Source organism: Erythranthe guttata, chromosome 8 (genome assembly GCF_056151865.1).
Source record: "Erythranthe guttata isolate IM_541 chromosome 8, IM_541, whole genome shotgun sequence".
In the NCBI taxonomy this organism is placed as follows: Eukaryota; Viridiplantae; Streptophyta; class Magnoliopsida; order Lamiales; family Phrymaceae; genus Erythranthe; species Erythranthe guttata.
In genome coordinates this window covers 3,479,371-3,495,316 of record NC_142540.1, presented here as the reverse complement: position 1 = coordinate 3,495,316, position 15,946 = coordinate 3,479,371, and the positions used below count along the sequence as shown (strand labels likewise).

At 35.4% G+C, this 15,946-nt stretch overlaps 3 protein-coding genes and 1 long non-coding RNA gene across 7 annotated transcripts; 2 read left to right on the top strand and 2 right to left on the bottom strand.

Annotated features, from left to right (window-relative positions):
• The first annotated feature begins 131 nt into the window (after positions 1 to 131).
• LOC105973882 (uncharacterized protein At4g37920) lies at positions 132 to 3,000 on the top strand. Its single transcript, XM_012998927.2, has 6 exons — positions 132 to 441; positions 564 to 841; positions 980 to 1,145; positions 1,295 to 1,539; positions 2,181 to 2,371; positions 2,464 to 3,000. Exons 1-6 carry the CDS (start codon positions 180 to 182, stop codon positions 2,702 to 2,704), a joined length of 1,383 nt encoding a protein of 460 aa, XP_012854381.2. The 5' UTR covers positions 132 to 179; the 3' UTR covers positions 2,705 to 3,000.
• Positions 3,001 to 3,382: 382 nt separating this feature from the next.
• Positions 3,383 to 7,555, top strand: LOC105973866 (glycine-rich domain-containing protein 1). Of its 4 annotated transcripts, none has more exons than XM_088821676.1 (10): positions 3,383 to 3,644; positions 4,007 to 4,186; positions 4,292 to 4,409; positions 4,582 to 4,839; positions 4,927 to 5,373; positions 5,472 to 6,001; positions 6,085 to 6,280; positions 6,397 to 6,564; positions 6,651 to 6,996; positions 7,058 to 7,555. In XM_088821676.1, the coding sequence occupies exons 2-10, from the start codon at positions 4,029 to 4,031 to the stop codon at positions 7,078 to 7,080; spliced, it is 2,244 nt and encodes a 747-aa protein (XP_088677802.1). In that variant the 5' UTR covers positions 3,383 to 3,644; positions 4,007 to 4,028; the 3' UTR covers positions 7,081 to 7,555. The 4 variants fall into 4 exon arrangements, with proteins under 4 accessions (XP_088677802.1, XP_012854368.2, XP_088677803.1 ...); XM_088821677.1 differs by having other exon boundaries at positions 3,544 to 3,863; XM_012998914.2 differs by having other exon boundaries at positions 3,507 to 3,644; positions 6,651 to 7,555.
• A 2,282-nt stretch (positions 7,556 to 9,837) lies between these two features.
• On the bottom strand, positions 9,838 to 10,480 carry LOC105975907 (uncharacterized). The gene is made up of 3 exons (XR_001174407.2): positions 10,329 to 10,480; positions 10,110 to 10,203; positions 9,838 to 9,991 (listed from the first exon to the last, which is right to left on the bottom strand). It is a non-coding gene; the product is annotated as an uncharacterized LOC105975907 (long non-coding RNA).
• A 1,962-nt stretch (positions 10,481 to 12,442) lies between these two features.
• LOC148768320 (uncharacterized) lies at positions 12,443 to 13,721 on the bottom strand. The gene has a single exon (XM_088821674.1). It carries the CDS (start codon positions 13,506 to 13,508, stop codon positions 12,687 to 12,689), a length of 822 nt encoding a protein of 273 aa, XP_088677800.1. The 5' UTR covers positions 13,509 to 13,721; the 3' UTR covers positions 12,443 to 12,686.
• Between the last annotated feature and the right edge of the window lie 2,225 nt (positions 13,722 to 15,946).

Below are 15,946 nucleotides of genomic sequence, written 5' to 3'. Positions count from 1 at the left end.
AAGATTTATAGTTGAGGGGTGGTCGTAATTACCCAAACATGAATGGTTTTTTCATAATTTAACCATACATCAGGGGGTTGGATGTAATTTACCCATGAAATATTTGCCTCGCACGGCGTCGTTTCTGGGGAACTCCCAACTCCGGTCCGAAGGGGTTTAAAAGGGGTTTAAAGGAGTCAATGATACGACGCCGTATACTTTCGAAACGACACCGTTTAAGTGTCGAAAATATCATTATCCAACGTATCGTTTCTGCAACAGAAGTGAAGGAAAGAGGAATAATAACCATGGCTTCTAAAATCTCATCAGTCCTCAGCTCCACACTCTTCTCCTTCTGCACCACAGAATCAATCCTTCTCGATTCTTCTAAATCACCCGCCTTTTTCCCTTTCCCTCCCAATTTCCGCGCCGCCGCCGCCGCAAAATCGAGAAGACCCATGGGTGAGTAGTACTGATTCCGAATTCCGCCATTGTTGTTTCTTACCCGCTCATCCTTTTATTGTTTAAGCTGTTTTAATTTTTTTTTTCCCCCAATTTTATTGGTGTTTGGTGTCTCGAATCAGGGGTTTTGGCTAGTAGTAGCGCTGCTGCTCCGCCACAATCGGAGGTTGAAGTTGAGATTGCGGATGGGTACACGATAACCAAATTCTGCGATAAGATGATCGATTTTTTCATGAACGAGAAGCCCAAGTCTAGAGATTGGAAACGGTACTTGATTTTCAGAGATGATTGGGGCAAGTATCGCGACAGATTCTACCACCGTTGTAAAATTCTCGCCGATTCCGAAACCGATCCCCAGATGAAGCAAAAATTGCTCGACTTGTCCAGAAAAGTCAGAAAGGTATTTTGTATGTTTTAATTAATTCGACTAATTTGTGTTTCAATACGAATATTTCTTTTTTTCTTCGTACTGAATTTGTATGAATTTTTTAAATAAAAAAGAGTTTTATTTATCATAGGGATATTTTGATCATTGCAGATTGACGAAGAAATGACGAAGCATGGCGAACTTTTCAAAGAGATACAGGATAGTCCGATGGATATAAACGCTATTGTGGCAAAGAGACGAAGGGATTTCACAGGGGACTTCTTTCGCCACCTCACTTTGCTCTCCGAAACCTACGACAGTTTGGAAGATCGAGATGGTAACGTTTCTTTCAATGTATCAAATCTTACCCAACTAACAGATTCAATGCATATTTCAATAATTTGTGGAGTTACAATACGGTGAAACTTGAATAAAAGAATTCCATGCAAAAATAAGAGATAAACTTGTGTTCGTTTCATCGGGCAGGGCTTGCTCGTCTGGGAGCCAGATGCTTATCTGCAGTCAGTGCTTTCGACAACACTTTGGATATTGTGGATACTTTAGACACTGCCCAGGAGAAGTTTGACGAAATCTTGAATTCTCCTTCAGTAGATGCTGCGTGTGATAAGATTAAAAGCCTAGCCAAGTCAAAGGAGCTCGATTCTTCTTTGATTCTGTTGATAAACGGTGCTTGGGCTTCTGCAAAGGATTCTTCTACCATTAAAAACGAGGTATCAATTTCTTTTTCTCCTCCGAAAAAAATAAAATTAGAAACATATGTTCCACAATCGGTAAAGCTTATCGGTTAATATGGAAGATGACAGTAAGGCCTCGTTTGGTTGGTAAGATAAGACATGATTAATTAAATAATTAGGTTTTATGTGATGTTTGGTTGGTGCAGCAACTTTTTGGGTCGTCCCACAATTATCGAATTGAGCTATTATACAATTGGGTTCTCATTAGATTGCATAATCTTGTCTTGGTTAATTTTATCTTGTGACCAAAAGAGAATATGTGTTATGTTTAAAAACCTGCAAAATGACTTAGGCGTCGTTTGGTTGCTATCATAAGATTATCCAAGATAAAATTAAATAATCTAATGAAAAGTTGAAAACCCAATTGTATTATTCGACTATTGGAAGGTCCAATAAATAATCTTTCTAAGTTAGATCATGATAAAATAATGTTTCCGAGTCAATCCGGAAAACTATTGGGTTTACCAAACATTAAACAAAGTCCAATTATTTGATTAATCATGGTTAATCTCTCCAACCAAACGAGGCGTTATTGTGTTGTACGACTTTCCCATTTGCTCGAGAATTTGGTTGATATTTTTCAAACCATTAAAAAGCAAGCCAAGTTTGTTTTGCAGGTGAAAGATATAATGTACCGTTTATACAAGGCAACTCAAAGTAGTTTGAGAAGTATCGCACCGAAAGAAATCAAACTGCTCAAATATTTGCTGAACATAACGGACCCGGAAGAACGATTTTCAGCATTAGCCACTGCATTCTGCCCAGGCGACAATCCTAATAATGTCAAAGAATCAAATGCTATATACACGTAATAATAATTTAATTTATTTCTTTATTACAAATTGTTCAATGCTTGTGAATTTATATCGAGGATCAATTTCTATCCATCTGACGTGGCAGAACACCGAAGGAGCTGCACAAGTGGATCAAGATAATGCTCGACGCGTATAATCTGAGTAAAGAAGAGAGCGAAATTAGGGAAGCCAGGAAATTGAGTCAACCCGTTGTCATACAGAGACTTTTCATCCTTAAAGAAACCATCGAAGTGGAGTATTTGGAGCAGAGCACCAAAACAGAGACACGAGAAGAGGATGACGTAGACGAATCGGGAGATATTTTTTCTCATCAACCGACTCTGTGAGAGCTACTAAACCTAGTTTCTTTTTTCTTTCTTCCGGGCTCGTAAAACCCATTTTAGAACTTCCAGTAGAATTAATTAGTCTGTCGTCTATACTCTATAGTGTGAAGTTGAAGCAAGCAAAATCTCGTCTCATAATTTGTTAAAGATGACACGAGATGAACATGTAAAATCGTCTCGTTTACGTATGTATCGTTTGTCTTGTTCTTTATACTATCTCCCTTGTATGGAATGCGTGATGGGGGCTATGTAACTGCTTTTAACTTATCCTAATTTGCATGGAACACACTTCCGAATAACCGTTCATGTTTTTCGATGCGTAATTTCTCGGGGTGGCTTGCGTAGGCACGTGTGATTAAAACAGAAACTCATGCTTATTGTGCAACTGAGGATGCTTTGTAGTGAATTACCCTCCGTTGGAATCTTTACAGAATATGCCCTCACATAATCTAAATCCAAACACATTTACTAAGTTAGCCGATGAATTGTTTAAATATGAATTATGTAATAAAATGGGTACTTCTTGAAAAATATTATATAAGAATTTATAAATTCGTATAAATAATAATTTTAAGATTTAGAAGTTAATTTATAATTTAATTGTTGAGATCTTAATTAATTCTTTTTAGCCAAATTAATTACACTGTTATGACTTAATTTTATCGAATATATTTTATTTAGCAGTCGTAAATACAGACAAGTTGCTGAAAATTGCAGAAGTAATTGACGCGGTTGGTAATTTTTGTTTTCTGACAAGGGCATTTTCGTCCATCAATTTTCCAAGTCGTACATTTGTCATGGGATACTAGTATAAATAGCAGAGTATTCGTCTCAGAACTCACAACTCAGTCCATTCCGATTTCCAGGAAATTTACAAACCCCATTAACGTCAACGTTGATCTTCGTAACTTTGTATTAATCAACAAGCTTCCTCCATTTTCCGGTGAATTTCCTCTTTATTTCACATTCAATTTTTTTTTTGTTTTTTAATTTTCTCTGTTCATCATTTCTTATCCTTGTGATCAACAATCGTAGCTATTTATTGCTCTGCTGTTTTTGTTTTTTTTTTTCATAATTTCCGATTAGGTTTTCTAGGGTTTGTGAAACTGTTTAATTTTTCTCGACTCCACTGAAATTCTGAAGTTGCAGGCATATATTTGGGGTAAAATCAAGTCTATGATGGACTCAATTTGAGTTGACATTGTTTGTTTCTTTCAGAAATTTTATACTTAATTAAAATCTGTTATGTTTATTTGTGGTTTTGTATGATTTGATTTCTTATTTTTGGGGGATTGTGTGTAATAGGTGAAAAGCTTTGGGTAAAAAAATGGAGAAGGAGCAGGAATTGGAATGGAAAGCAGCGCAGGGCACTGAGATAAACGTGGACCTTGTCTCTGCAGCCATAAGGCAGCTCAAGTTTCTTATGGCTGTTGATCGGAAACGTTGGCTCTATGAAGGGCCGGGCCTCGATCGGGCCATTTACAGGCAAGAAAGAATCTACCTCATAATTGGTTTTATTGGATAATTTATGCAATTTTATGATTCTGAATCTTGAAGATTTAAAATTGAGGCTCTAATTGTTATCACCAGGTATAATTTTTATTGGCTCCCCTTGTTGGCAAAACATTCCGAATCCCGACTTTTAGAAGGCCCGTTGGTTGTTCCTTTGGACTGTGAATGGGTTTGGCACTGTCACAGGCTCAATCCAGTATGCTTTCCCCCACTGTCTATATATATATATATATATATATATATATATATATATATATATATATATATATATATATATATATATATATATAAATTTTCACCAATTGATTTTGCCACTATCTTGCGGTTGCTACGAATTGAATTGTGTCAATTTTGATCTCGTTTTTCAGGTCAGATACAAAAAAGATTGTGAGGAGTTGTACGGGAAAATTCTCGACAATCGGGATGTTGTTTCTTCATTGGAAGGAACTTCAACAAAGGCAACTGAAGAAATTTGGAAGACATTATACTCGGGCGAACCCTACGAATTGGGTTTCCCAGATATTCACGATAATATGAATACGCGTGGACAAATAGTGATGGAGGAAAAATGCACCAAGTATGATTTGATCTCAGCTGTTAAGCGACAAGGTCCATTCTTCTATCAGGTAATTAATTAACCACTAAAATTATCATACGGTTCCATTTTTCGACGATCAATTTGTTAATTTTACTTAAACCCGTTTTATTTTTAGGTAGCGAAACCACATATGAACGACATACGATACATCAAAGGAGCTGTGGCGAGGTACAAAGGATTTCTGCACTTAATCAAGAGAAACAAGGAGAAAGATATACAGAGTTTCTCAGTTCCAACGTACGATATTGATCTGATCTGGCACACTCACCAGTTGCACCCGGTTTCTTACTGTGAAGATCTTCTGAAAATAATGGGGAAGATTTTAGAACACGACGACAATGTTTCAGACAGAACCAAAGGTGAGAAACTGGATGTTGGATTTTCTGGGACCACAAAGACGTTTGAGGAGATGTATGGTTTTAGGTATTGGAGAGCTGGAGCAATGTACATGGGTAGTGCCCCTCCACCTGTAAGAACTACTCCTTACTCGGGTATTATTACCAAGAATGTGCCCTCGAATCCGAACATGAAAATAACACTTCCTACAATGGAAGTTTTGGAGGTAATCAATCACAAGGAGTTTTACTTTACTACACACTACTATGATTGTGGAGCAGGACAAAAGTCTTAGGTTTGTGATTTTTCTATATGTTTTTTCAGGTGATGTTGGAGTTTGTGGGTGTGAGGAATCTACCAGAGGGGCATAAGGGGGATCTATTTGTGTCCTTCACTAAAACCCAACCGGATTCGATCTTCAATGCAAAGAGAAGCCTTACCATTTTGTCTGAATCTGGTGAGAAACAAGTGGCATCTTTCCAGTGTCAGCTTCGTGGTGACCTTCTCTTCGAACTTGTGTCCTTCTTGCCTTCTAGTTTGCCATTGACAAAGTCTTCCAAGATTATCGGCACCGCTTCAATATCTGTAGAGGATTTGTTGTCTGAAGATTCGAATCTTATTGTCGAAAAATGGCTGGAATTGGTTCCGAGTTCAAATATCGGGGAATCGAAACCGATTGCCTTACGAGTGGCTATATCAGTTACTGTACCTACCCCATCACCGTATGTACTTCACATGATTCGTTCTAAGCCACTCTCGAAAAGTTCTTGTATGTTCCCACTGCCTCAATTTGCTAAGAGTTGGACTCGTGTGGTTGACGAAGATGGAAATCAAGTGCTCAGCCTACAAATGAGGTATTTGAAGTCTGTGTACATATCTTCTTGAAGATGGTTTTGGTTTTAACAAATTTAATGTTTTTGGATGATCTCATTCACAGGGATTTGGAGAGATCGAAGGGGAAGAAAGAATGTAGAAGAAAAGCTGCGATTGGCCTTTTTAATTCAGGGGAAACGTGTACACTAGCTGAGTTTGCAGATTCAGAATGGAAACTAGTAAATTCTCCATGGTCCCTTAAGCTCCCAAGCACAAAAAACGATGATGGACATCTCTTGGAGCTGATTGGTCCTCAGAATGTAAGTGTGTTCTTCTCCTTTTTCTTGATATTATTACGACGAGAATCTTCAAGAGAATAAGAAAAATGGAAAGGATAAATATTTTAATCAAGTATATGTATTGGTTTCTTATACAGGTAAGACTTTACACTGGTGCAAGGATGGACTATGAACCAAGGGGTTGCGAGAAACATAAAGCTGCGCGTAAACTTGAGCCGCACCTTATTACAGCTGTCAAATTCTCGGCGGAAGATCCGTATGGAAGAGCGGTCGCATTACTTGATTTGAAGTCTAGCACTGTCAAGGTAAATTTTATTTTATTTCATCTCATCAGGGCTGTTTCTTTTTTTTTTCTTTTTTTTTTTTAATTTGTTGCTTTTCGGGATTATAGGTTAAAGAAGAGTGGTTTCTTTTGCCGGGGTTCATAATCACGTTTATACTTGGGGACGTGTTAAGGAAACAAGGGAGCAATGGTCTGATTATGGGCAGCAAAGAAGTTTCGAATGAAGAAGTGCTAATTGATGGCCCTGTTGTAGTAGGGAGTGAAACCAAAGTGGCTCCTATGGAAAAGGAAGTGGATGTTGTTAATGTGGAAGCTAAAGAGAACGGAACTGCTGTGAAGACTGTGGTGTCTGGCGGTTGTGGTGGTTCCGGTGGATGCGGTGGCGGTGGTGGTGGATGTGGAAACATGGAGAAATCCGGTGGTTGTGGTGGTTCTGGTGGATGTGGTGGCAGTGGTGGATGTGGAAATATGGAGAAATCCGGTGGTTGTGGTGGTTCCGGTGGATGTGGTGGCAGTGGTGGTTGTGGAAACATGGTGAAATCTGGCGGTTGTGGTGGTTCGGGTGGATGTGGCGGTGGCGGTGGTGGGTGTGGAAACATGTTGAAATCCGGGGGTTGTGGTGGTTCTGGTGGATGTGGCGGTGGCGGTGGTGGGTGTGGAAACATGGCGAAATCCGGGGGTTGTGGTGGTTCTGGTGGATGTGGCGGTGGGTGTGGAAACATGGGGAAATCCGGGGGTTGTGGTGGTTCTGGTGGATGTGGTGGTGGTGGCGGCTGCGGCAACAAAATAGCAAATGTGGGCGGTGACCGGAATCAAGTGGTGAACGAGATCACCGTGGCGTGATATTCGGAACATGAATGTAATAAAAATCCTATTGGCATTTTTTTTTAAAGTGTATGTATGATGTTTTACTTTGTTGGAGAGCTGAAGCTTCTTGTTGTTTGTGTGTCTATGTGTCTTGTATTGAATTTGTATGTATGTGGTGAATAAAACTTATTCGATTTATCTTCAAATTAATCGTTTATGTTATTATTTCTTTCTGTAAAGAAAATATAATTAGTGCTAATATATATGTGTGTATTACGTAGGAAAATTTGTAATTTTGGCACCAACTTTTTTTGTTGCATAAAATATAGGGGAAATTCAGTTTGCACCCATGAATTATGGGGTATATATGAAATACCCCTAAATACAAAACATACAAAATAGCCCCTGCCTTTTATAGTCAAATGTCAAAAAATTAATTCTATTAGGTTTTTTTTTTTTTTTTTTCTTTTGGGGGTTATTTTTTAGGGGTAATATGCTAGGAGTCCCTCAAACTAAACCAAATTTGAACTAAATGACAAGTCCAAATTCATTCTTTTAATTAAATCGTTAATTTGAAATAATATATGAGCCACATCCCTAATTTTTTTTATATCCCAATCTTGCCCTTATACCCTAAATCCCCTAACCTACATATATTCACGTTTTTTTATTCAGATTTATTTATTCTTTCGGTATTCTCTCCGTTCTCTCTCTCACACGTTCTCTCTCGTTTTTTTTTTCTCTATCACCTTTCCATCTCTATATCTCTCTTGCTTTCTTCTCCAGTTGTAGTACAAGGCAAAGGACTGTGGTGCACGAGGCGGCAGCGGGGGGTCGTGGTGCTGGAGGTGGCGGCAGGAGGCTTTGATAGTCGATGCGAGCCGGGGCTGACCCGCTATAGAGGTCGAGGCGGCGACGGGGGCTGTCCCGCTATGGTGGTTGTAGCGGCCGTCGCGGGGGCTGTGGAGGTCGATGGCGATGGGGCTGTCCCGCTATGGTGGTTGTGGCGGCCGTGGGGGTTGTGGAGGTCGATGAAGCGGCGAGGGATGTGGTTATGGTGGAAATTTAATTGAAAGTATATTCTTTACTAATTGCCTCTGATTTTCTTGATCTTCAAGAAATTTTGTTTGATTTGGGTTAAAAATAGTAAATCAAGGTTTTCTCAATGTCGATAGTTGACTATGGTTGCGACGGCTGCGAAGGTAGGCTGCTAGGGTTTGACGGCTAGGTTTTGACGGCTAGGGTTGGTGAGATTTGTGTTGTTGGCTGCTAGGGTTTTGTAGTACACCGTAGTATATCATAGTACACCACAATATACTATAGTCTACTACAATATTAAAAAAAATAGATTAAATTAAAAAAATTAAAAAAAAATTGTAATTTGAATTTAAAAAAACGAAAAACACGTTGTTTTTGTAATTTTCAATATAATGTAGAAAAAGTGATTTTTTTTATTTTAATTCTTTAATTATACAACAATGTACCATAGTATATCATAGTACACCATAGTAGTTTTTAAAATCTGCTTTATTTTTAATAAAAAACGAAAAAAAAATTCGTAATTTTAAATTAAAAAAACGGAAAAAAATAATTTGTTTATAATAATGTAAAAAAATGATAAAGTAAAAAACAATAAAATAAAAATGAGTAAAAGGGCATTTTTGGAATGAATTTAATAAAGGATGTGAAGCAAATGTTTAGTTGAGGTTGTCATTTAGTTCTATTTAGTTTTGTCACTAAGGACCTATCTCTTAAGTCCCCTATTTTTTAACCCTTATTAGTGTTACTGTTACATATATTATTATTTATCTTCTGTTTTTTCTTTGCCCCCAATATGAGTTCTTATTTGTGCATCTCTCTTTCTCGAAAATTAAGTTCTTCAAAAGACAAAACAAGCTCATGAGTAAATAAAAATCATAATTTTAGGCAATGAATTGATTCGAGATAAGTCTTAATTTTGGATAAAAAATAATCTTCCTCGTATGGGGATAATCTTAATTTAACTGATCCTTTTTGGTAACGGTATGGTGGAGACTTGTGGGATTAAATTTATAGAAGTTTTCCATGCGAGTGTGTTTTGTCTATATTTTTATATATAGATATAACCAGTGAGGGGTAAAAATTTCAAAAAATATTAATTTGAGAAAATTAACTTGTCACATTAGCACACCACGAACTGATTGGAAATAAATGGGCCATTTTTATACATTTTGTAATTCATGGAGTCTTTGATACATACCCCATAATTTTGGGGTGCAAACTGAACTTTACCATAAAATATATACAAAAAAGTATAAAAATGAATATCCGCTGCCGGGGTTCGAACCCGGATACAATACCTCAAATTGTTTTTGTATTTGCCAGTGCTACAGCGGAGTCTTTGATTATTATTTCCCTTGAACGTTTATATATAACAAAAAATCAAAGTGAACAAAAAATTAGAAAGTAATGAGGGTATCAATTAAATAAACAGCATGCATGCTTATAATTTAAAAAAACATTAATTTCATTATAAAATTATGTCCGGAATTGAAATATGAATACACTGTTTAATTATCATTTTATTGAATTAGAAGAAACATATGATGGAAGGGTCGCAGCAACATTCGTCAACTAGGAAACAGCAACACATGGCCGCAAGACTGTCATCAGTTCATAACAAAACATAAATTAAAAAAATAAATCAAATCTTCAGTAAAAATATTAATACTACTAAAAAAAATAATAATAATAATAATATAATACTAGTTTTCGTATTACCATCCCTCGAGAAAACCAGCTTGTTTACGGGGCGGAGGTGCAGCATAATATTGTGGTGGTGGTGCCATTACCGGAGGCGGCCCTTGGTATGGACCTTCAATTGCGCGAATTTAATTAAGTCGCTTTTTTTTTTTTTATATATATAGAAAAAAACCAAATGAATATGAATAATATATATACATATATATAAATATATATAGAAGAAGTAATGGAATATACCTTGAGCAGGATACGGATACGCATATTTTGGTGGTTCACTCATTTCTTTTCTTGGGATGGATTGAATTAATACACCGGATAACCAAAATGATTATTATGAAACCACCTTGGGATGGATTGATTAGCTGTAGTTTGAGAAGGTGAATGAATATAAATAATATGATGAATATAGGGTTATATTAGGTATTTTGTTTTCAACAAAAATAATTAATGAGCAATAATTTAGAATAGCGTCACCTAAGTCAAAAAGATTTCTTGTATTTATTTCAAAAGCAATTTTTATATGCATGATATATACTATATATTATTGCTTTTAAATTTTCTTCATTGTCATGGGTAGTTCTAATTTTATGATGTATTTCATATGTAAGGGGTTTTATTCCAAAATCAAGAATTTAATAACTTTTTTTTTTCAATACTTTTAAGTACTTTCTGCACTTTATAATTTCTCTTATTGCAGATGTTACACTCGATGAAATATATCTGCATTCAGTGGATAATTATTTACATAGATCTACGGTTCAAAATTACTCGGTGTTATATCGGGTGTAACATCTCGTAAACCGGCAAGGAGTGGCAACACACTTTTCGATCCCTCAATTATAGGGCAATTTGTTTCCATTTTTTGGTACATAATGTTGATTTTTAACCTTCTTTTAAGTAAATGGTTGATTTTATTTTTTCAAAATATAATATTTTTTAATGTAACAAAATAATGCAGGATAATCAATCGGACCATTATTTGTTGAAATTGGAAACTTGTGAATAAAGTTTGTGAGGTCAGGTTGAGAATTAATTAATTAATTAAGCTTAATTTGTATTTTCTTCTTTATTTTGGTAGTGATAGTGGAGCAGTTGACAACTAATTAACGTTATCCAATATCTACATTTGGTTTAGGTATCATCAACTTGTTCATATACATCTAAATATAATCATATATACATATAAATATCTTTATATCTTTACATATAAAAGTAAAAAAAGTTAACATAATAAACTTTAATGGCATATTTATGATTTTTTTAAATTAATTATTGTTATTATTTATTTCTTCTCCGATTTTCGGTCTTTTTTTGTCTTTAATGACTTTCGTAGCAAGTCAAATTTACAAATCGATTAGCAAAATCATAATCCACTCCAATAGTTTCCCTTTTTAGTTTTGCAATTTGTTTTTAAATCTCTCCTTTTCTCTCTTACACACAAAATTGTGGGTTTTTTTAAAAAAAATAAAAATTTATTCATCATAAAAGTAAAGCAAAATCTCTCTAGCTCACACACAACAATGTGGATTTTTTTCATTTCGTTTATTTTTCTTTACCTAATTTATTTTTTAATTATCTTCAAATATTTTAAATTTTACAACTAACTATTTTAAGATTGTGTAATTTATTTTTGTAATACAACTTAATTATCATATATTTAATTTTTCTTTCTTTTCGCAATATCACCCGTGCATCGCAATCGCATTGAAAGAATTGCATAACAAAATCTTTGTAAAAAATGCATTTACACCTAATCTCGAATTAACTCAAAAGATTATGTATCTTTTGTAATATTATATACTTCATGACAGCGTGTTAGAATAATTTGATGATAACTTTGCATCACATTATTTTTTTAATGCGTGTCATTATACTTCTTATTTGTAACTCATCCATGAACAAAAGTAATCAAATTTAAAATACTCTCTTCGATTCCTAAGGTACTAAATTTGATTCCCTTCTTTTCAATTTTTAAATGCTTTAAAAAAAATCTTAATTTTGTGGTACTTATACATATTTCAAAAAATATAGGGGTTAGTTGAGAAGTAACAAAATGTATTTTTTTACCATTCTCTACATACTTTTCACCATTATTCTCTCAAAAATACTCTTAATTTATAAAATTCTCTAACATTTTTAACCATTAAGAAAAATCATAGATTCATCGTTGAATAGGACATAACTCGATAAAAAGTATCGGATGTACCATCTAACAAACCTAGAACGATAATAGCAAATTGGCCCGAGTATTCAGAACATTCGGGCCAGAGCCAATATTCAGAATTGGAGCCCAACACCCATCCAACTAAAATATTGACATTTTTTTTTTTTTTTGATAAGAAACTAAAACATAGACAATTGACTAATATAAAACATTATTAAATTATCTCACATATTATCTACGAACAAATAGAATTCTTAAAATTAACCTATACATATAATAATAGTTAAAAACATAAGAATAAAAATAAAAGTTAAAATATCAAACCAAATATTTACTGACCTATAAACTGCTATGTACTTCTCAGTCCTAACAGTAAAAAAAAAAAATCCAAGCCAATTAAATTAATAAAATCAAATAATAATAATAAGTCATTAATTACGTTGGTTAACCTTTCTCTGATCTGATTGGATAACCGGAACAAAACTGTACACCGGCTGTTCCCGGTTGCCGGTAACAATGGCGGGCACCACACCATAAGCGTAATTCCCCGTCCGATACATTCCTCCTCCGTTCACCACCACCGGTCCCCGGTAAATCGCCTCCGTTGTCGTCACCACCGGGGCCCAGCCCACGCTTTCGTTGTCAATTCCCCTGTTGTCCACGTGGCTTTCGGTAATTCCTTTTTCGCCCTCAATTTTGGAAATTACCTTTTTGCCCTCACATGGAGAAAACGACCCCCAATTCTCCGGCGGAATCTGCAGGAGATCCGGCGGCGGATCCACGCTAGGCTTGTACTCCTCGTCGAATCCGAACAAATAATCCGGATTCGACGGCGCCGAACTCACCGGCGGCGGCGGCGGCGTCGGTGGGGCTGAGATATCGAATACAAAGAGGCGGAGCCTCGCCCGCTTGGCGGCGGAAATCATCTGCATGAGGTCGTACTCTACTAGCATGCTCCTCACATCGCCGTCGTCGATCAAGGAGACCAGCGAATCCAAATCCTGGCCGTGCAATTGGTACTTCACGGCGAAATCGGAGCCGCCGATTTTCGGCCAGAGGGAAATTAATTTGGCCAGGATCTCGGAAAGCGTGGCTGCGCGATCGACGGTGACGAATTTGGTGTCGCCGCCGGCGTAGTGGAGGTGGTGATCGGCGGGCCTGAACTGAATCTTACCTCCGTAACTGCACAGCAATTTCACCCTGTTGTGGTGGCCGCCGACTCCATTGTTGGAGCTCGAATCGTGATTCTCCATGTGGCCTTTTGTCAGAAACCCTCGTCTCTCGCAAACAAACAACTTTTATTCAAAAGGGATGCTAAACCAACGCAGAGGTGGTTTTGGCTTCTTCTTCTCTCCTAGTTGTATTTGGACTCAGAAAACTAGTGTTTTTATTAATATTGACTAATTCTGCAACTCCCCCGCGGATTTCTCATAATCTTGTAATTGCCCCACTTTTGACTTTTAAATTGCAAAAATCCCCCTTCTCCTTATCATTTGTGTTTGACGGAGTTCTAGAAATTATTTATAATATATTAATTAGTTTTATTAAAATTCACGTTAAAAATCATTAGGATCTTAATAAGTTATTTCTGAAATTAAAATGTTAATTTTGTTTGCTAAATGTGAAATCTTAATTAAATATTTTCAAAATAAGATATTATTAGTAACATTTAACTATGTTGTATAATTAAAATAAATTTAATGAAAAAGGTTCTTTTTATTGCTAACTTGGGTATTTAACTTATTTATTATATTTCAAACCAGAACTATACCAAAGTAATTTAAAAAGATTATAAGTATATAGAAGCATTATCACCAATAATTGAATATCCGCGGGTTTCTGTTTACATAATAAATGATCGGGTACCCAAAGTCCAATGAATAAAGCTCAAATTATACCAAAACCATGACGGAGAGTATTTTTTACCGAAATTGTTACCATATTCTAATGGTTCCTATAGCTTGATTTTATTTGTGCGAATACCCCGTTGGTAACTAACGAATCGAACTTTATTGTCATCCTTGTTGCAAACAAACTATACTTCCCAACTTTTGTGTTTTGAAACGTTTGAAATGTTCTAATAAATTAGATTTGAAAATATAAAAATACGACATTGAAGTAGTTACAAAAGAACTGTTAAATCAAAAAACTCTCCGAACTTTTAGATTATAAACTAAACTTCATTCATCGTATGAGTTCGTCGACGCTTAAAAAATAATAAGGAATTAAGGACAACCTTGTAAACTAATTGATACTATAAAATAAAATTAGATTAAGGATAAAATATTTATATTGTAATATGATTGAATGAAAACAATGTATCAAGATGATAAGTCATCAATAAACTGATCACGCATAAACTTATACTTTAATTAATATTTTTTATATAAAAATAAATAAATAATATATGTATAAATTGTCAAACACAAACAATCCTCCAATTAAACAAGGCTATTCAAATTCGAAAGAAAGTTGGAGAGGGGCATCTGGTAATTTTGGCAAACTACAAGGACTAATGGTGAAAATATGAAGCAGCAGTCCATGTGGAGAAGGAAGTAATGGCCCCGAGCATGTATGGGATAACGTTGTAAAACAACATGGATTGCTGATTTTTCGGGCTGACGGATTTCGTTCGGGTCCACGCGGAATCGTTAATTAAGAGAATTAAATTGGATTTACGAAAATTGGAATATCTTTCAATTCGATTTGGGATAACGGCGATTTTGCGGCATTTACCCTTTTTCAATAGGAATTTATGGATAATGTATAAAAAGCGCGTTTTTTATGGATTTGAAATTATGATAGCCTGGTTCTTGGTTGCTCAAAGAGGCTGTAGGACCGGTAATTAGCACCATTGATGAAGTGGGGTCCACATTTTGGGGTGAGATTGAGTGGTTGTGATCGCTTCAATTGCACGGTTTTTTCGGAGTGGTGAAAATGGGCCCCACGTGTGGGGCCCATTTATATTTTGTTTCGATGAGATTGAATTTGGATTGATGGTATTTCAAAAAATATTCTGATTAGGACACCCCCATTATATTAATTTTTTTTTATTTTTTTATAATGTTTTGAAGGACCCAGTATACAATTTAATCACTAGACAATCTTAGTTAGATTCTTTGGCAAAATACTAAAATATAGGGCAATGTTTGGAAGTGTTTTGGATTTTATTTTGATTTCATTTTGAGGAAATATGTTTTGGGGGAATAATTTGAGAATGAAAGTAATGTTTGTTTGTATTTTGGAAGGAGACAAAATACACTGTAGCAATCAAATCATATTTAAAGGTGTTAGAGAAAGGTATTTTTGATGAAAAAAATTGAAAGGTGAAGTGATGTTTATTTGTTTTTTAGTGAAGACATTTTTTACTGTAGCAGTCACATCATGTCTGAAGGAGAGAGAAACTTTTGAAATTGTTTTGAGAAAATGATTTGAAAAATGTAATAAATCCCATTTTGTTTTGGGGAAACAATGAAAACAAAATAAAAACGGTTCCAAACGTTGCCTAGCATACTTCAAATGGTACTTACATACTACCCTGTTTGGTCTAGTTTCTAGTTTCAACCCCTATATGGCTACAAATAATGCGACAGGAAAAAGGATTTTCTTAAAAGTAAGACCAACCACACTATAAATGACTAGAGAAATAAAAAAAATAAAAAAATAAATTCGTTTTATATGTAGGTGGTAT

Coding starts and splice junctions, on each gene's coding strand:
- LOC105973882 (XM_012998927.2), top strand. CDS start 180: ATGATACGACGCCGTATACTTTCGAAACGACACCGTTTAAGTGTCGAA. Junction 442..563: donor AAAATCGAGAAGACCCATGG/GTGAGTAGTACT, acceptor GTCTCGAATCAG/GGGTTTTGGCTAGTAGTAGC. Junction 842..979: donor TGTCCAGAAAAGTCAGAAAG/GTATTTTGTATG, acceptor TGATCATTGCAG/ATTGACGAAGAAATGACGAA.
- LOC105973866 (XM_012998914.2), top strand. CDS start 4,029: ATGGAGAAGGAGCAGGAATTGGAATGGAAAGCAGCGCAGGGCACTGAG. Junction 4,410..4,581: donor ACTGTCACAGGCTCAATCCA/GTATGCTTTCCC, acceptor CTCGTTTTTCAG/GTCAGATACAAAAAAGATTG. Junction 5,374..5,471: donor CTACAATGGAAGTTTTGGAG/GTAATCAATCAC, acceptor ATGTTTTTTCAG/GTGATGTTGGAGTTTGTGGG.
- LOC148768320 (XM_088821674.1), bottom strand. CDS start 13,508: ATGGAGAATCACGATTCGAGCTCCAACAATGGAGTCGGCGGCCACCAC.